Source organism: Drosophila gunungcola (assembly GCF_025200985.1).
Source record: "Drosophila gunungcola strain Sukarami chromosome 2R unlocalized genomic scaffold, Dgunungcola_SK_2 000004F, whole genome shotgun sequence".
Taxonomy (NCBI): Eukaryota; Metazoa; Arthropoda; class Insecta; order Diptera; family Drosophilidae; genus Drosophila; species Drosophila gunungcola.
The window spans coordinates 5,380,619-5,398,626 of record NW_026453167.1 but is presented as its reverse complement, the minus strand read 5'-3'; the positions used below and the strand labels follow the sequence as shown (position 1 = coordinate 5,398,626).

At 47.3% G+C, this 18,008-nt stretch overlaps 7 protein-coding genes across 7 annotated transcripts; 4 read left to right on the top strand and 3 right to left on the bottom strand.

Moving 5' to 3' along the window:
• Positions 1-977: 977 nt before the first annotated feature.
• LOC128253632 (uncharacterized) lies at positions 978-2,913 on the top strand. Its single transcript, XM_052982196.1, has 4 exons — positions 978-1,141; positions 1,914-2,104; positions 2,166-2,443; positions 2,508-2,913. The coding sequence occupies exons 1-4, from the start codon at positions 1,093-1,095 to the stop codon at positions 2,773-2,775; spliced, it is 786 nt and encodes a 261-aa protein (XP_052838156.1). The 5' UTR covers positions 978-1,092; the 3' UTR covers positions 2,776-2,913.
• A 177-nt stretch (positions 2,914-3,090) lies between these two features.
• On the bottom strand, positions 3,091-4,375 carry LOC128253630 (mRNA-decapping enzyme 1A). The gene has a single exon (XM_052982194.1). The coding sequence runs from the start codon at positions 4,250-4,252 to the stop codon at positions 3,116-3,118; it is 1,137 nt and encodes a 378-aa protein (XP_052838154.1). The 5' UTR covers positions 4,253-4,375; the 3' UTR covers positions 3,091-3,115.
• A 548-nt stretch (positions 4,376-4,923) lies between these two features.
• Positions 4,924-7,652, top strand: LOC128253627 (DNA ligase 1). The gene is made up of 7 exons (XM_052982190.1): positions 4,924-5,025; positions 5,086-5,148; positions 5,205-5,492; positions 5,552-6,184; positions 6,237-6,862; positions 6,922-7,167; positions 7,221-7,652. The coding sequence occupies exons 1-7, from the start codon at positions 5,009-5,011 to the stop codon at positions 7,586-7,588; spliced, it is 2,241 nt and encodes a 746-aa protein (XP_052838150.1). The 5' UTR covers positions 4,924-5,008; the 3' UTR covers positions 7,589-7,652.
• LOC128253628 (regulator of nonsense transcripts 3B) lies at positions 7,540-9,372 on the bottom strand. The gene is made up of 3 exons (XM_052982191.1): positions 9,194-9,372; positions 7,976-9,118; positions 7,540-7,913 (listed from the first exon to the last, which is right to left on the bottom strand). The coding sequence occupies exons 1-3, from the start codon at positions 9,284-9,286 to the stop codon at positions 7,650-7,652; spliced, it is 1,500 nt and encodes a 499-aa protein (XP_052838151.1). The 5' UTR covers positions 9,287-9,372; the 3' UTR covers positions 7,540-7,649.
• Positions 9,373-9,476: 104 nt separating this feature from the next.
• On the top strand, positions 9,477-11,132 carry LOC128253629 (uncharacterized). Its single transcript, XM_052982193.1, has 2 exons — positions 9,477-9,582; positions 9,645-11,132. Exon 2 carries the CDS (start codon positions 9,663-9,665, stop codon positions 11,076-11,078), a length of 1,416 nt encoding a protein of 471 aa, XP_052838153.1. The 5' UTR covers positions 9,477-9,582; positions 9,645-9,662; the 3' UTR covers positions 11,079-11,132.
• Positions 11,133-11,257: 125 nt separating this feature from the next.
• LOC128253631 (protein-L-histidine N-pros-methyltransferase) lies at positions 11,258-12,604 on the bottom strand. The gene is made up of 3 exons (XM_052982195.1): positions 12,399-12,604; positions 12,051-12,335; positions 11,258-12,000 (listed from the first exon to the last, which is right to left on the bottom strand). Exons 1-3 carry the CDS (start codon positions 12,489-12,491, stop codon positions 11,461-11,463), a joined length of 918 nt encoding a protein of 305 aa, XP_052838155.1. The 5' UTR covers positions 12,492-12,604; the 3' UTR covers positions 11,258-11,460.
• A 283-nt stretch (positions 12,605-12,887) lies between these two features.
• On the top strand, positions 12,888-17,998 carry LOC128254344 (histone-lysine N-methyltransferase 2C). The gene is made up of 9 exons (XM_052983388.1): positions 12,888-13,577; positions 13,650-13,772; positions 13,834-14,003; positions 14,067-14,257; positions 14,325-16,279; positions 16,348-16,492; positions 16,563-16,873; positions 16,934-17,242; positions 17,300-17,998. The coding sequence occupies exons 1-9, from the start codon at positions 12,983-12,985 to the stop codon at positions 17,947-17,949; spliced, it is 4,449 nt and encodes a 1,482-aa protein (XP_052839348.1). The 5' UTR covers positions 12,888-12,982; the 3' UTR covers positions 17,950-17,998.
• Positions 17,999-18,008: the final 10 nt, after the last annotated feature.

Here is an 18,008-nt window from a genome sequence, read left to right as displayed (position 1 = left end):
GTATTGTATTTACACATTCGCATGGAAGAGTGAAGGCTTTTTCTTTTGTTAATCAACGAGTTGGAACGACTGTCTAAGTCTTAACAAAAAAAATCCACTACATACGAACACTTATTAACGTTTTACAAAGCAAAAGTAAATCTTAGCCTAGATGAAACTATATAAATGATACCCTTACTTTTTGCAGCTAGTACATTATATTTCATTTTTTTTTAATTAAATCATTATCAAATCTTTCATTGACTGTTATATTTATTTTTATTTCTTTTTATTAATTATAGAAACTGATTTAAATTGTGCCTAAAAAATAGCGATAAGAATTTGATTGCGTTGTTTTTTCAGAATATCTAATGTTTGACATTAAATATTTTAAAAAATAAAAGAAAAAGTTGTTGCTGTTCCTAAGTTCCTAGGACTGCAGGAATTTCCACGATCGTTATTGCTATGGAGACTGAATATTTTGAATGTTAAACGTTACAATAACCCCTCCACTTTTTCTGAGACACAGAAAAGGTGGAGAGGTCCTTAAGAATAGGGTGTCGCCACCCGTCAGCAGTGGCATGTCCTGAAACGGTCAAAGAACTGGACTATCCCTAGTTGTATAGTCGTAGGAGTGGGCCGAAACGAACCGCCAACTGGTTTTCAAATAGTCAACGGCAGCTAAGAGCAGCGGAGAGTATCGAAGCGGAAAGGTTTTCCAACCCCCACACATGCAGGGCTATTGCTATTAAACTGAGGCAGCTGCAGAGCGATCTCCCCGAAAGACCCAAACCCGAACCCACCAGCTCTGGCCCAGACACATGTCCGCCTCTGATGATTATTCTCCGCCAGAGTCATGCACAAGTGGCACGGGCTACAGCCGCGATAGGTTCAACAAGCCTTCGGGGTTCGGATCGTGTGCCAGAGAGGAAGTGCCGGCGTTATCTCGGCACAGTACGAATATGCTTTCTCGCTGCTCGTTTCTCCCGTGGCAAAAAAAAAAGCATTCAGTTGCTGTAGTTATACCATGCAGAGCGGACGGTTGAGTTAGGATCGCTTCCGAAAGTCTGATCTACCGCGAGGGTATATATGAGGAAGTGTAAATAGACCGTTATGGATCCTCTACTTATTATCGTTCTTGCAATTGGATTATTCCAGAGAGGTACATGCGCATATATGTGCCGGTGTAACAAATATTCAGCACTCGGGAACTGATTTTAAATTAAGAAATGAAATCATTTCAAAAAGCGTATATGAACATATACGAATACAGCAAGTGTACATCGGACAAACCTTGAGAAAAATAATGACAAATCGGATATCTATAAATACGAACGTATAGCTAAAAACAGTTTTGAATTAACATGTGCATTTAAACGGAATATAAACAACTGGCTACTATGATATTCGCATGTCCTTTAACTTTTGAGACACAAAGGATCATAAGCTTAAATATTACAAATTTTAAGTGATTTAAAAAAAAATTCTAAACGATTTTAAACTCTAAAAAATTTTAAATTTAAATTTGAAAAGCTAAAAAATAAAACTAAAATGTACCCAATGAAAAGTTTAAAAGTTTACCATTCCAGTGAAATTAACTTAATAAAATGAACATTCGACGCATTTTTCCACGCATTTTGGCACACATGACAAACTACCAAATGAAAAATGTTAAAATTTTGTTGCTTTTTGTTTGTTATTGTTTTCTATTTTTAAACAAAACAGGCATCTGTTCGAGTTTTTGCTTTTCGTAAAGATAAGCTCTTTCGCCAATATGTATATAGATTTGCTGATTGTATACATACGGTGGTGATAAATGTGTTTTGGATTTACTTATATAATGTTCCAAATAACGCTGGCTGTTCTGTAATTTTTGCAATCTTGTTTTTTAAAAAAAAGAAAGCTTTCTAAACGAGAATTTCTTTCATTTGCAGATGCACTATGCTATCCCACAAAAGATGAGTCCGAAGACAAGATTGTGGTCCTTCAAAACGAAGAGATGGACCCAACGATTTTGGACTGTGATTATGAAATCGAGGAGAGCCCATCGTTTCTTACTTTAAAATGGTACAGAGATGAGAAATCCATATATCAGTGGATCCTGGGAAATCTTCCATATGCGATCGTAAGTAAATTCGATTAGTTACAAATTTGTATCTGTAATTATAATTGTTTTCCTATAATAGCCTGAGTTTAAGAACGAGATAGACATTTCGTATGAGAGCTCTATGGAACCCAATAAGCAGTACAGCTCGTTGGCGCTTATTAATCCCACAATCAGAACTACTGGCGACTACAAGTGCGTAGTTCAGACTCCTCTAAAGACCTTCACTAGTCACCAAAGGGTGCAGGTCATCGATGTGAGGAACTACACCTTGGAGCTGAGCCACAATAAGATCCATAACGAAACCCAGCTGAAGTGCACCGTGACGAATGTTTATCCCCGACCATCTATCTCGATTGTGTAAGGACTGATTCTATGCTAAGATCTAAGTAATTGTTACTCAACTATATACTTTACACTGCAGTTCAAACGATCAGGACGTTGTAAAGAGGGAGCCCACCAGCTTGGAGGAGGACGAGGAAGGCTACTACAATGGGACGGCGGTGGTGGCCGTCTTTGACACCGATGATGATCCCGATGCCTACCAGTGCATCGTCTCCTTCGATGGCTACTCCGAGAACCTCACCACAGTCGCCACATCCGCAACGGCGGGTGTTAGCCACGTCGACTTTAATCTGTGGCTGTTCTGTTTTCTGTACTACTTGCTCTCTCAGTTGGGCATCTTAAATTAAATAAAAACGTTGTTATTTATTGTTACTAAAATTATGTTTATTGAATTCTGTTTGCCATTCAACTATCTTTTCTATGCCCTTGCGGCTTAGTTAGCCATTTTGTAAATAAACACGAATACGAATACTTCACAAAACTAACTAAGTTAGTTTGGGTTCTTGTATCTCTGTTTGCATTTCGCCTACACTTGCTCTGGGAATTGGTGCTGCTAGATTTTAAATCTACAATTGGCTTGTCTACTTGTGGCTATTACATATTGTAATTGAAATGGTTTTGAACTTTAACTGCAATGCAAACAAATGAAAAGATGGGCAGAATTTCGGAAATGTTGGTTTTTTCTGTTTATTGATTGTATGTGGGACTGGAGTCCAGCAGAAGATTGGAACAGCCGTTCAGATAGGCTTTGTGCAGCTTGTTGGCGAACTCCTTGTCGTTCTGGATCAAGTAGGTGAAGGCCTGGACGAACTGCGTCGAGTTGAGTGGCTGCTGGGGCTCCTGGGGCTCCGGGTTGCCATTGTTGGGCGCATCGAACATGGTGGGCGGCATGAGGGCCGGACCGGGCTTGTCGCCGGCTAGCAGTCTCCGCAAACACTTGCCGGCATCGTCGTTGACCATCAGGGCCGACGAGGTCGGAGCACTGGTTGGCGACGATGCGGCCGGGGCATAGTTCTTCCCGATCTTCAGCTCACTCAGCAGCTGGGTGTTCAACTGTTGGCTGCTCAACTTCTGGAACGGCGACAGCCGGCTCTCGTGGCTGTCCCGGCCAGCTGTCCCCGGCAGCAGATCCTCGCCAGGAGTGCCCGCCCGCTGCTGCTTCTCCAGCTGGTCCACGGACAGCGGCTGGACGCGATGGAACAGCGACTCCGCAGTGGCCTGCTTGGCCGACTCGAAGAACTTGAGCACATTGCCAGCCGTCACGTTCTCCGCCGTCGACGGCGTCTTCGGCTGCCCGCTCACCTGGGCATTGTAGTCCTTCTGCGCCTTGCTCAGCATATTGAATATGCTGGCTTTGTCCTGCTTGGGCTGCTGCTGCTGCTGCTGGAGCTGCTGGGGCGTGGCGGCCATCCGCTGGGCCTGCCCGTTCGTGCCCGTGCCCTGGTCCTTGGACTTCAGCAGGCCGTTGACCAGGCCGCTGATGCGGTCGCACTCCTCGCTGTTGTAGAACCAGAAGCCCCGAATGCGCGACCGCTCGTTGCGGTAGAGCAGGAAAGGCGGCTGCGACTGCAGCTCCAGGCTGCCGGTGATCGGCTCCACGAACGACGTGGTGTTCAGTCGGTTGTTGATGAAGATGCTGTGGAAGGGCTCCGCGTTGCGGTGGTATATGAAGAACGCTCCCTCGACGTCCGTCTTCTCCCACTGCTGCTCCGCGTTGAACGTGTAGAAGGCGACGTGCGAGGACGAGTCCACGATCTCCTTGGCGTACGGATCGATCTTCTTGATGGCCGCGAGGTTCATTCGCGTGATGCTTTCGTCGGCCATAATGTATCGCTTTATCGCTTTATCAATTTGTCGCTTTGCAAATTTCCCAAGCTATGCTATTGCAATTATTTGTGAATTCAACAATCCCTTACGTATATTTGTAGTGTGACCAGAGCACCGAAAGCGTACAATATACCAGAGGGCATTTAAAAGTAATTGTTTTACATGTATCATAAATATTTTATTTTTCTTAATTTTATATTAAACATTTTTATTGTGTTCAAAATATATTGTAATTAGACTATAAATAAAATTTATATATGTTTTGGTCTTAAGTTGAAAATTTTAATAAAACGGGTTTGTAATTAAATATGAAATTTGTCACATGTGAAACTAACAACTTTTTAAAAAACAATAAATACGTATACAGCCACAAATATTTTCGTTTACTTTTCGTAATTTGATATTAAACATAGTTCTTGTGTTCAAAATATATTGTAATTTGTTTTGTACTAATTAGACTAAAAATAAAATTTTAATATTTTTGATCTTAAACTGAAAATTTAAATAAAGAAGAAAAAGTAAAATGTTAATTAACAATTGGGCTAATGATATATTAGTTTTTATATTTCTGATCCTGGTTAAATTAATTCAAAAGGTTTAGTTACGTATTTGAAAGTTTTAACAATTTTCAGATTCATAACTTTGACCTTTTATCCCTAATCGATTTTGGTCACACCAAAACCAAACTGGCGGGAACCAATTTCTGAATAGCATTGCAATTTATATTTGTTTAAAAGTAGTGCCATCATCAAAATGCAAAAGTCTATAACGTAAATTTACAACCTTAAAGTTTATTATTATTTATTGTTACTTAAAATTCCTTATTTCAGCTCATTTTTCAAGAAGAAATCCGATGCCGCCGACAGCCCTTCGCCACCAAAAAAAGTTCCCAAGTAACTGAGCCAATTTTGTGCCAATTTCATGTTAATAATGTCTTAATTCACCTAAGGATCGAGGCCAAGGCGGAACTGCCGGATGAACCCATCATAAAGAGCGAGGATGGCTCCCCGGAAATAAAGCCAAAGGTTGAACGGATGTCTATGGACTCAGGGGAAAAGTCAAGTCCCGTGAAGGAGGTTAAAAGGGAGCAGGATTCCGACGACAAAACGACTGATCGAAAGGTCACAACCATAGGACTGAACTCCACTACCGCCAGCAAGGAGGATATGGAAAACTATGATCCCTCCGCCGAATCCTATAATCCACTCAAAAACGCCTACTGGAAGGACAAGAAAGTGTAAGTAAAGTGGATCTGTTAACAATAGATGTGATCTTAACCAAGGAAATCATGTCCAGCACTCCCTACTTGGCATTGGCTCGCACATTCCAAGTCATCGAGGAGACCAAGGGACGCCTCAAGATGATCGACACGCTGAGCAACTTCTTCAGCTCGGTGATGCTGGTCAGTCCGGAGGACCTGGTGCCCAGTGTGTATCTTAGCATCAACCAACTGGCCCCCGCCTACGAGGGATTGGAGCTGGGCGTTGCCGAAACCACCCTGATGAAGGCCATCTGCAAGGCCACGGGTCGCAATTTGGCGCACATTAAGTCGCAGACGCACCTGATCGGAGATCTGGGCATTGTGGCCGAGCAATCGCGCGTTTCCCAGCGCATGATGTTCCAGCCAGCTCCCTTGAACGTAAGGGATGTGTTCAGGAAGCTGCGGGAAATAGCCAAGATATCCGGTCAGTCGAAGATGGATCTGGTGTACAACATGTTCGTGGCCTGCCGATCGTCGGAGGCTCGCTTCTTCATCCGCTCTCTGATTGGCAAGCTGCGCATTGGCATTGCCGAGCAGAGTCTGCTCACCGCCTTGGCCATTGGCCTGGTCAAAAAGAACCATATCGACGACTGCAAAGCCAGCAGGGTGACAGAGGTGTATAAGGATGAAATAGCAGAGACCACTTTGCTGCTAAAGACTGCCTACAGGTGGGGTTTAGTCTTAGCCATTCGGTATCATATATTAACGGAGCTCTTTCAGCCAATGTCCCAACTACGACATCATTATTCCGGCCATCCTGAAGTATGGCATTAAGGAGCTGCAGGAACGCTGCCCCATGCATCCCGGCATGCCGCTGCGGCCCATGCTGGCCCAGCCTACCAAGGGCGTCCACGAGGTCTTCGAAAGATTCGGCGGCATGCAAATCACCTGCGAGTGGAAGTACGATGGGGAGCGGGCACAAATTCACCTCAACGAAAAGGGCGAGATCAGCATATTCTCACGCAACTCGGAGAACAACACGGCCAAATATCCGGATTTGATTGCCAGGAGCAGTGGACTGCTCAAGGGCGAAGTAAAGTCCTATATTATTGACAGCGAAATTGTGGCTTGGGATGTCGAGCGTAAGCAGATTTTGCCCTTCCAAGTGCTTAGCACGCGAAAGCGTAAGAACGTAGACATCGAAGAAATCAAGGTCCAAGTCTGTGTCTACATATTCGATCTACTTTATATCAACGGCACGGCATTGGTGACTAAAAACTTGTCAGAGCGTCGCAAACTGCTGCTGGAGCATTTCCAGGAAGTCGAGGGAGAGTGGAAATTTGCCACTGCCTTGGACACGAATGATATAGATGAAGTGCAACAGTTTCTAGAGGAGTCCATCAAAGGTTTGCTCTACCTATCGACTTTTATATATTAACTATTTATACATAACTATATATACTAGGGAACTGCGAGGGTCTTATGGTGAAGACTCTTGATGAGGAGGCCACCTATGAGATTGCCAAGAGATCCAGAAATTGGCTAAAACTAAAGAAGGATTACATATCCAATGTGGGCGACTCACTGGACTTGGTTGTGATCGGCGGCTACAAGGGAAAGGGCCGGCGAACTGGAACCTATGGTGGATTTTTGCTTGCCTGCTATGACACCGAAAATGAGGAATACCAGAGCATATGCAAAATTGGAACAGGTACTACTGCATAACCGATTCAAAGACATCCAACGCAATCTTCTGTTTTTTAGGCTTCACCGATGAGGACTTGCAGACGCATTCCGAGTTCTTGGGCAAGCATGTGACGCCCAGTGCCAAGTCCTACTACAGATACGATGCCAGCCTGGAGCCGGATCACTGGTTTGAGCCGGTCCAGGTGTGGGAAGTCAAGTGCGCCGATCTGTCCCTGAGCCCCATCCACCGAGCAGCCATAGGAATTGTGGACGGCGAGCGCGGCATCTCGCTGAGATTCCCCCGGTTCATTCGCATCCGCGATGACAAGAACAGCGAGAACGCAACGGACGCCAATCAGGTGGCCCACATGTACCAGTCACAGGACCAGGTGAAGAATAATCAAAAATCGTGTACACAGATGGAAATGGAGGACGAGTTCTATTGACCCATGACTGCCCCATCCAAATGTGCAACGTTTATTTAACAATAAAGTCCTTACGTTAACGCTATTTGACGGCTTTGGTGGAGTTGGCACTGTTGCTGCTCTCCGAGGATTTGGAAACGCGTCGAGCTTCATCCTGATTCTCTTCCTTGACTTCCTGGGGCTTCGATTTGTTGCGCCGGTTGGAGCGTTTGTTCTTCTTGGCCGACTTTTCCTCCACCACGGAAGCCTCTCCATCCGAACAGTCTTTACCCGTGCCTTGTGGCAAATCATCCGATCCTATGCGATTGCGCGCCTTGGGTTGGTAAATGGCAATCGAGGGACGATCCTATAATACATAAATGTTATAAGTAGAGTGGTGAGTGGCAAGTGGAATGGTGAGTAGCCAACCTTGTTGCGAATGCGTCGCTCCTCTGAGTCTCGGAATCGTGCTGCCTTGATGGCCTCCTCGGCAGCTGTATCCTGTGCTTTTGCGCTAGTTCCTTTATCCTTTGCACCTCCGCCGGCAGCTTGGATGAATTTCTTGACAGCTTCTGTTACCTCGCTGTTTTCAGTCGTCGTTTTTCCCTGGCAATCTTCTGCTGCCCTTGAAGTGGTTGGCAATTGCGCACTATCCTTTGCCTCTGGTGGTTTGTTTTCCTTCTTGAGAATGACGATGTCCTTGTCCGCCTTAGACTTTGTGTTTTTTTGGTTTTGCTTGCCGCCGGAAGGTTTGTCTTGTTCGGGTTTGCCCTGGCTCTGACCCTCTGGCTTCTTCTTATCCCGCTGGGCCAGTTTGCGCTTCTCGTGCTCCTCCCGTCGCCGCTGATCCCGCTCCGTACGCCGCTTGGAGCGCGAGGTCTTGGCCGCGTCGTTGCCTTGAGCGGCGGATGCCGGGGTTTCCTTGCCATCCTTCTTGGCATTGGCATTGTTGCCGGCGGGCTTCTTGGTGTCCCCGCCAGCACCAGCCGACTCCTTGGACTTGGTTGCGTCCGATTGCTCCGCCAGACGCACCTGCTTCTGCTCCTCGCGCTGCTTGCGCTTCTCCTCGTTCCGCTTGCGGGCCTCCTCGCGGCGTTTCTCCTTCTTGTTGGCCAGGTACTGCAGCAGGGGCGTGGATTTGACCTTCTCGTCCGCCCGGCGGTCGAAGCAAAAGTCGATCTTGACGTCGCCCATCCGACTGGCCTCCTCCCGCTCGTCGGCCAGCCGCTGGATGAACTCCTGGTAGTGGGGCTCGCTCTCGATGGTGTTCACTTTGCTGTCGTCGTTCCGGGCCTTGTTCTTGAGGAAGCACTGGAAGGGGGCGTACTCCACAATGGCCACGTACTCGACGCCCTTGGTGTCCACGAAGACATAGCCGTCGAATCGGTCCCGGAACTGCAGCACGTCGGCGATGTCCTTCATCGACATGTCGATGTAGGCGCGGCAGGTGGCCTCCTGGCCCAGGGACCAGTCCGCCGGGCAGTAGTAGTAGGTGTCGTTCTCCGGCAAAGGACCCACCTGGTCCAGGAAGTCGGCTTCCGTCATGGTGGGCGGCAAATGCCGCATCACAATCTGCGTTTTTTGTGAGATAAATTTGGGCATTAGGAAACAGTGTATCCTGGGATGACCATGCGTTCAAGACATTACCTTGATGACCTGATTGGTCTTGTCCTTTTTGTCCTTGCGCCGGTTTCCCCTAGACTTATCTTTAGGCTTTTCTTCCGCCATGGTCTCTGACATTTTGGATTTTTTTATTAAATACAAATCAAAACAAACCCAAAATGCGAGCAAATGCAAACTTGATGTGGAACCGATAGAGATGACACTTTCGGTTCGGAACTGGAAGGGCTTTAAGATTGTCTTTTGAATCTTTTGGAATCTGTGAACTAGTTCATTAGTTCCACTAGATCATTTCAGTGGAACTTCTTTTTAACCAGTTCAAAACTTACCTGCTCAACTTTCAAAAGTGTTCGGCTGTAAAGGCATTTTAAATGCCCAAATACTATACAATAAAAGCCCGCTGATTTAAGGAATTGGTAAAGTTTTTCACAAGTATTATTATAGAGCTTAACACATGTATTCCATACATATCTTGCAGAAAATACTCTACTGAAAGATGACGACTTTAAATCCGCCATCGTCCCTTAGGTGTTTTGTTTGTGTTAATGATGTAGCACTGACTTGGAAAGACTTAACACTAGCTAAAGATTCGAATCCGCTGGAAAAAAGCCTCGTGAAACATCTTCAGAAAGCACATATGAAGCCAAAAGTAATTTGCAGAGGATGCAAAATGCAGCGATACTGCAGCGTGGCCCATCTCGTTGCGGATCGTCCAGAACATAAGCCCCTTTGCCAGGTGCTGAGGAGCCTTCAGAAGTTCAGGCAGATCGACCATCCGTTACTGCTTCACGGAAGGATCTCCGATCGAGCGATGCTGCAGTTCGTCATGTCCCAGCTTAAGCTGATTCTGTGGATCAAGTTGGCCAGACCACTCACTCCGCGGGAAAGCCAGCTCATAGGGAACCCAGTCGTCTGTGATGTGTGCTTCAGTACCGAAGCACTGGAAGCTTGCAATGGATGTGCCGGAGTGGCCTACTGCACGGAGCACCTACATGCAGTCAAGGATTATCACTTGCCAAAAGATTGCCGAACTCTGGCCCTCATCTCCACTCCCTTGCGCCAATTGGACTGTCTCAAGAACATCACTAAATTCTACCAAAGCAGTTCCCTAACAGAGACTCATATTGTGGATGCTTTTTTTAAAGCCACTTCCTTGAGTATCAGCGGCAATTCATTTACCAATTTGGAGGAATACCAGCTATTCGCAACCTGTTCATCCTTCAGCGGCATCGCCAGCCTTTGCCTGGCCCTGACGCACATTTCCTGGGTCTCTAATCCGGACAAAGCTGTCATCGTTTACGTGGTGGGCGCCACCAAGGAGCACCTGCGATACTTCGACCTCATGCACCTGAAATTCCTGTTCCTGCAGTACCCCAACATTCGTCACCTGGAGTTGGTGTTCATTGGGAAATCACTTAAACAGAACGAAGACATAAAGGGAGGCTTCAGTGTTAAGAATCATAGTCGAACCGTGATAAAACGCTTTTATCCCTTAACATTTGCACAGTACTCAAGCTGTTACAATGTGGATCCCACTTTGATTTTCATGCTGCAACCCGATTTCATCGGCACTGGAAAAATAACCCAGGACTTGGTCAGGGTATTACAAGTTCAAAACGAAGGTTATGAGGTTTCTGACTGGCAGCATTGTCTGTCAAGTATGGTTCGATCTTTTGGTGTTCCCATTTGTTATACGTCGATCTCAAAGGTCCAGGCAATGTCTGATTACACGGCCATCAATATGGTGGCCAAGCAAAATTACATTGCCGTCAAGCGCGCCTACAACATAACCTACAATCCCTATCGTGAATTATTACCATTTCACAACCCTTCTCCAGAAGACTGCGAAAGGATTGTTTATGCAAATAACTACCTGGAGGTTGTTTTCACAAGTTCCAAAAACCATTATTAACAGACCACCGAAAAGACTATTTAAGCTAGTTAAGATAAGTTGACAGTATCTAGACAAATTCACAAATTACCTACGACTATATGAATTATCAATTGAAAGACAAGTTCTCGCCATATAATTTTAACTACCTCGTTACTTTTACAAGTATCCAACACAAGTTTACGCTCTAACGAACAGTATTTCGTTTTGAACGCGGCTTAGAATTCTCGCCCTTTAATTTAAACATGTTTATCCATTTACATTTTTGGTAATTGTTTAAGAATAAATTGTTTACCTAATTTATAGCCTACATTTTTAATAAGTATAAATGCTCAGTTTATCCATGCAGCCACTTAACTCTAGGAGCAAAACGGTTACAATTGTTCAGAGTGGAAGCGTTGATCTAGAATGTTTTCTTCGAAATGACAACGATAAGGTCGATTAGCCAATAGAACGACTGGTGAAGATCTCCCTCGCACAAGTACGGCGCTTTGGTCCAAGACTCCACGCGGAATCCGCAACTCTCGAGCAGCTCCATGAAGCGTGCGGCCTCCTCCTCGAACGAGGCCTGCCGCCCGTTGTTCTCCAGGAGCGGACGCAGTGGCAAGTGCGAGGTGTTCGTCTCCACATAGTGCATATAGGGAAGTACTAAGGCCACCACAGCTCGACCGTTGGGGGCGAGTGCCAGGTTAATGTCCTCCAGCAGCTTGAAGGAATCGAAGCACCGGTCCAGTACGTTGAGGCACAAAATCAACTCCAAGTTCTGCAGGCCGCCTATCTCGGTGATAACGTTGAAGTTCAGCTTCTTAAGGCGGTCGCGCATAGTCCAACTGGCTTCCGTGGCGAAAACCCGCAGCCCGGCACTGCCACTCAGCTCGGAGACGGTGTTGGCCACTCGCAGCGAGATCTCGCCATCGCCGGCACCGATGTCCAGTAACGTTACCTGTAATAAGGTGATAAGTAAAGGCAAACTGCAGAGGATGTTCCTCATACCGGTTCGTCTCCAGAGGCAGGTTGAAACCCGCCCGCGACCAGTAACTTGCGGAATTGGTCCTCGGACAGGATGAACATGGATCCGCGCTTCAAAAATCCATTGATGTCCGTCTGGGTCATGAAGAACTGGAGGATGGACCTGGCCAGCGCGTGCCACAAGTGGGTCCAGATGTTCGCCGACAGGGCTTTGGTGCGCTCCAGCCAGCTCACCGTGGTGGCATCCGGCTCCAGGGGCACGAACTTGGCCTGGAATCTCGGGGGCAGTTCGTGGTTCAAGCAATACCACTGAAAGGCAACCATACACCATATGCACATTAATCTGCAAGAGATCACGAGATGGACTCTCACCTTTCGGGTGTCTATGTCTTCTAGGGAGTTGTCGTTGTGAAACTTGGCGTGGATGACTCTGGCCAAGGTGCCTCGGGGACGATAAACAGCCATCTTTTTTTTGTAATAAAATTATAATTATTCTTCTATTTACATCTCTTAAGTCCTAAACAAATTCAGCATCTCGTTTTCAATGGCAATTGGCTAATAGGGATGGGTGAGTAAGATGTCTATCGATAACAATGGCGAGCAAGAGGTCTATCGATAACAAGGCGTGACAACCAGTTATGGCGGGCAAAAATTAATAAATAATCACTAGTTAATAAAATTTTTTTAATTTTGTTTAATAGATTTCATTGATAAAAAATAAATACATTTGCTAATTATATTATTATATTTACATATATTAAACAAAATAAACAGTTTTTTCAATTCCAAAGCTATTAAATGTTTTTTGTTATCGACTATCGATTTTGACAACTTTGTCGGGTGTTCGATAATTTTGGGGCGCGTTACACGTGCACATTTTATTTAGCAGTCGAGTAATGTATACAAAATAAGCGGCGGCTATTTTTTGTTATTTTAATGAAACACAGTGGATTGCGATGAGCACGAACGTAGTTTTGAGCATGGAGGAGAAGGCGCTGGCCGACGACCTGCCCTACTTTCCGGAGAAGTATCCGGGCAAGATGTGCTGTTTATGCAACCTGGGGGAGAAGAGTGCCTTGGGCCAGGGTGAGATTCTGCAGCTGAAGGCGCCCTCCGCCGCCGAAATAAAGGATAAATATCCAACGGATCGGCTGACGGAGGACGGTAGCAGGCTGTTCTACGGCCAGAAGCAGGTCTCCTTGCCCGCGGGCGACTGCCACTACGAGCTGGACAAGATCGGACAGCCGGAGGTGGTGCATCCCGCCGAGTTCCTCGAGGACGGATTTCTCTACGTGCACCGCATGTGCATCATGTGGTCGCTGCGCAAGAGCCAGTTGAGTGAGGCGGATGCGACGTACTTTGCCAGCCATTTTGCGGAGTTCCTGGAGCAGAAGTGCAACTTTTGCGGCCGCCACGGGGCCTCCATCAACTGCAAGATGAACTGCCGCCAGGTGCACCACTGGCCATGTGCGGCTGCCGCCGGCTGCCTCCTCATCCTGGAGAGCTTCACTGTCTTCTGCACGGAGCACTTGAGCCAAGTGCCTGTGATATGTAAGTGGTTGTTGTTGCTTCGAAGCCTGTAAACTTCATTGAAAACTAATCAACTAATCGATCGACTTGCAGGCAGCGACAATAACGTGGAGTGTCTGACCTGCTCCTCGCTGGGGGACCTGTCCAAACTGATCATGTGTAGTACCTGTGGAGACCACTTCCATTCCACCTGCATTGGGCTGGCCAATCTGCCAGGTGAGGCAAACTATTAACTCCACTTCTGGGCTAGTATAATATACATATATACCTTCTGTAGACACCCGTTCTGGCTGGAACTGCGCCCGCTGCACCAAGTGCCAGATTTGTCGTCAGCAGGACTCGAACGACACCAAGTACGTCAAGTGTGAGCAGTGCCAGAAGATCTACCATGCCTCTTGCCTGCGACCTGTTATCTCAGCGATCCCAAAATACGGCTGGAAGTGCAATGTATGCATACATATATAATGTTTGAAAAACCATGAGCAATTAATAAAATCACACTCATTCCAGCGCTGTCGCGTCTGCACGGACTGTGGATCGAGAACTCCTGGCGGCGGCAGTTCCTCCCGCTGGCACAGCCACTACACAATTTGCGATTCGTGTTATCAGCAGCGGAACAAGGGTTTTTCCTGCCCAATTTGCCAGAAGGCTTACCGAGCAGCCTCCCACAAGGAAATGGTCAAGTGTAGCTGGTGCCACAAGTACGTTTCGCTCGCCTCTGGCTAATTGGTCTCGCCCTGCTGATGATTCTCCATGGATTTCTTTCAGATTTGTGCACAGCACGTGTGACGAAGAGGCGGATTTAACGGCCTATCACAAGAAAAAGGAGCAGAACCCCGACTACGATTACGTGTGCCCCAACTGCAAGAGTAATTCGTCGGGTCCGGGGCAATCGCAACAGGCAATCGACTCGATCGTCTTGTCCACCATGGATTCGTCGTCAGAGCAACTGAGTCTCAAAGAAATTGAGCTCGACCCGCTGGAGGGCAAACCCACAATGGATCCGTTCGGCGATGAACTGCAGAAGCTGCCCACGGGCAAGAAAAAAGTGTGCCTTTCGAATGTGCGCGGCAAGAGCGGCAAGTTTGTCCTGCATCGCATGGGCGTTATGTCGCAGATGAACAAGAAGCGCGGCACGCGTGGCAAGGGACGCCAACTGGTGCTGCCCAGCATCTCCAGCGATCGCTGCCTGAATCGTAGCATGGACAACGACTTGACCAGCGACAAGAAGATGTTGCTCTGCTCGGCGCGGGACAAGTTTATTCAGGCCCAGGATATCTGCGTCATGTGCGGTTCCCTGGGCATCGAGAGCGATTCGGTGATGATCACGTGCGCCCAGTGCGGGCAATGCTATCATCCGTACTGCGCCGGCGTAAAGCCCTCGCGGGGCATCCTGCAGAAGGGCTGGCGCTGTCTGGACTGCACGGTGTGCGAGGGATGTGGCAAGAAGAACGACGAGGCGCGCCTTCTACTCTGCGACGAGTGCGATATTTCGTATCATATCTACTGTGTGAATCCACCGCTGGAAACTGTGCCCACGGGCAACTGGAAGTGCTCGTTCTGCACCCTGTGCCAGAAGTGCGGCCGAAATCCCACCGAGAAGAATGAGTTCGGGGACTCCAACATGCTCGAGTGTCCGCCCTGCACCAGCCAATCGTCGTGTCCCGTGTGCAAGAACACGTACAGCAACGGCGAGATGATCATCCAATGCGAGCACTGTGAGCTCTGGTCGCACTTCCTCTGCGACACCATCAACGCGCAGCTGACCATCGATTACTACGACAATAATGTGTACAAGTGCTCGAAGTGCCGCTGCTCGACGAGAAGCACTTTGTCCCTAATGGATGCCAAGTTTGGCAATGAGGATACGCTGGCCGTCGGGCCGCAGTCGAGCAAGGCATTCGTGCATATCACAGCCACATCCGGACCGGGCTTCGATGCCAAGAGTGGGGGCCACCTTTCGCTGGCCAACGATGTGCCCGAGCCGGCCCCCGAGGCCATCCATTGGATTGACGGGGTGTGCCTGAGCGAAAGCGGTCTGGGCATGATCAAGTCCCTGTCCACGGAGATCAAGCGGAAGCGCAAGATGCGGCAGGCCATCGGGAATGGCAAGGACGGAGCGGCGGAGGGCGGCGCTGAGGAGGCGCTCGAGAAGTACAAAGACGGCATGGTGTGGGATGGTACGGAGAACGCCATTCCCGAGGGTTTCACCATCACCACCAACGACGAGGGAGTGCATATCTTGCGTAAAAAGCGTCAGCGGAATCTGCAGAAGCTGGGCATCGGTGGCTTCTCCGTTCGCAATCGAGGCTTGAAAAAGGACAACGAGGAGACGACGGCCGCTGACCAGTTGAACTCACTCATGACCATGGACAAGAAGAAAAAGATCATACGCAAGAAGCAAAAGAACAAGCTAATCGAAGCCTATCCTGTGTACCTGCAGGAGGCATTCTTCGGCAAACCGCTGCTGGAAGCCGGCGAGTTTGTCATGGCCGAGTCGGATTCCTCTGACGAAATTGATGCCTCCATGAAGGTGTACTTCACGCGCCCTGAGGGCAAGAGTCCCGCCCAACAGGAGACACCCTTGGTAAACAAGAGTCCTGCCAAGTCCCTGAAGAAAGTCAAGGCTGAGATTAAAACTGAGAACAAGACGGTTTTCATCGAACAAATGCCCATGGGAATACAGCAAAAAAGCGCAATTGCTCCCGTTTCTAACGTTTTCGGTAATTGCTTAACATATTATTGCATTTATTACAGACTATTTATTAATGACCAAGAAATTCCCTTGCAGACCCCTTACATACAGAGATTTCGAATACTGTGTTTGCCAACAGGCATCCTTTGGACACTTTGGCTTCACCAAATATTCCGGAACTAGACACGGTTAACTCGGTGAATGCAGTGCCCTCAGCTGAAATTATTGAAAAGCCAATGCGGTAAGCCTAATGTCTATATTTCAATCCGATCTAATTGCTAAAAATTGGTATAAACTAATTTGTTTTGTAGGGAATCACCTGTGGTCTTGGTCGATAATTATATGGTGCCTAATCAGTTGCCACCGGATCAAAAGTTCCACAACCAACTATACTTGCCTGGAAACATTGCGGTCAACCCCGCTCAACAGATCCATTTCCGACAGCAGCCCGATCATTTGAAGGCACAAAATGCCAATAAACAGAATATGCAGACTATAATGGGCCAAGTAGTTCTACAAACCGAAAAGAGACCTGATGAGGAACACAAGGCCGTGGAACCCGTGGCGGAAAACCTTAACGCTGGCACCCAAAAGACGGCTGAGAAAATGCGAAAGGACGAGGGTAAAAATAGTGATTTAATTTCTACAATTTCCCCAGTACTCAGCATATTTCTTCTTGCAGACCTTGGTCTAATGGCCACCATTTCCGCTGTGTTATATGCTAATACGGAGCATCCGAACCTTAAGGAGTTGTTCCCCAACTGGAACGATCGCTGCAAACAGATTCTGAAGCGGTGGCGATCGCTGTGCAATGAGAAAAAGGCTCCGTTTCTGCAAAAAGCTAAGGACAATCGCTCTGCCTTGCGACAGAGGCGTGAGCAAAACAAAATCCCCATGCCACCGAAACCACAAAAGCAAGAGGACATGGGTAGGGTGTGGAAACAGCAGCCCAAATTGAAGGAAGACCAGCCGAATATGTTTGTCACGTACAGTAAGTACTGCAGCCCAAGTACTGCAGTTCACTTTATTTAATTCAAATTCGTTTCAGATGGAAATGCCTATGACATGGCCAGCTATGTTGGTGGCCAGGTGCAGCCAACGCCCAATAACGCCAACCCGCATCATGTGATGCCAAACATAAACGACAATTTGGTGATTAAGGCCACGATGCAAAGGACTCAAGTGCAAGCGACCACAGCTTCTACACTGAAAATGACGCCCGTGGACAGTCGGCTGGAGTTAAACACGGTGTATGGCAGCGAACCCATCGGAGATAAAAAACTAAGGAACCTGCTGCAAAAGAACAGCACGGAGCCAATGCTCATGGGAGCCAATTCGGACCTATTCCTACCAAACGATGTCATGCGGCTGGGCATGATGCAGAATACCCCCATTACACAGAACAATCCAATGTTGAGCATTAGCGGAAAATCTCAGCCATCCGATGGCAGGGCCTTGGAGCAGGACGTAAAGATGACCGAGCCGCAGGAGGCCACTCCTTCTGCCGTGGAGTTGGAGAACGTTGGCTTTAGTGACCTACTGGGCGGACTGGGCGAGGGCGACGACGATGATCTACTCAAATCGCTCACCTCCGAAATGGGAGATGACTTCAACATTCTGGAGTACGCGGACCCGGAACTGGATGTCAATGTTCTCAACTCGCTGGATTTTGATGACAATGAGAAGTGTTCTACATAGAAAAGAATCACATAAATGGAAATAAAGATAATTGCAATATTTAATAATATATTCAAATT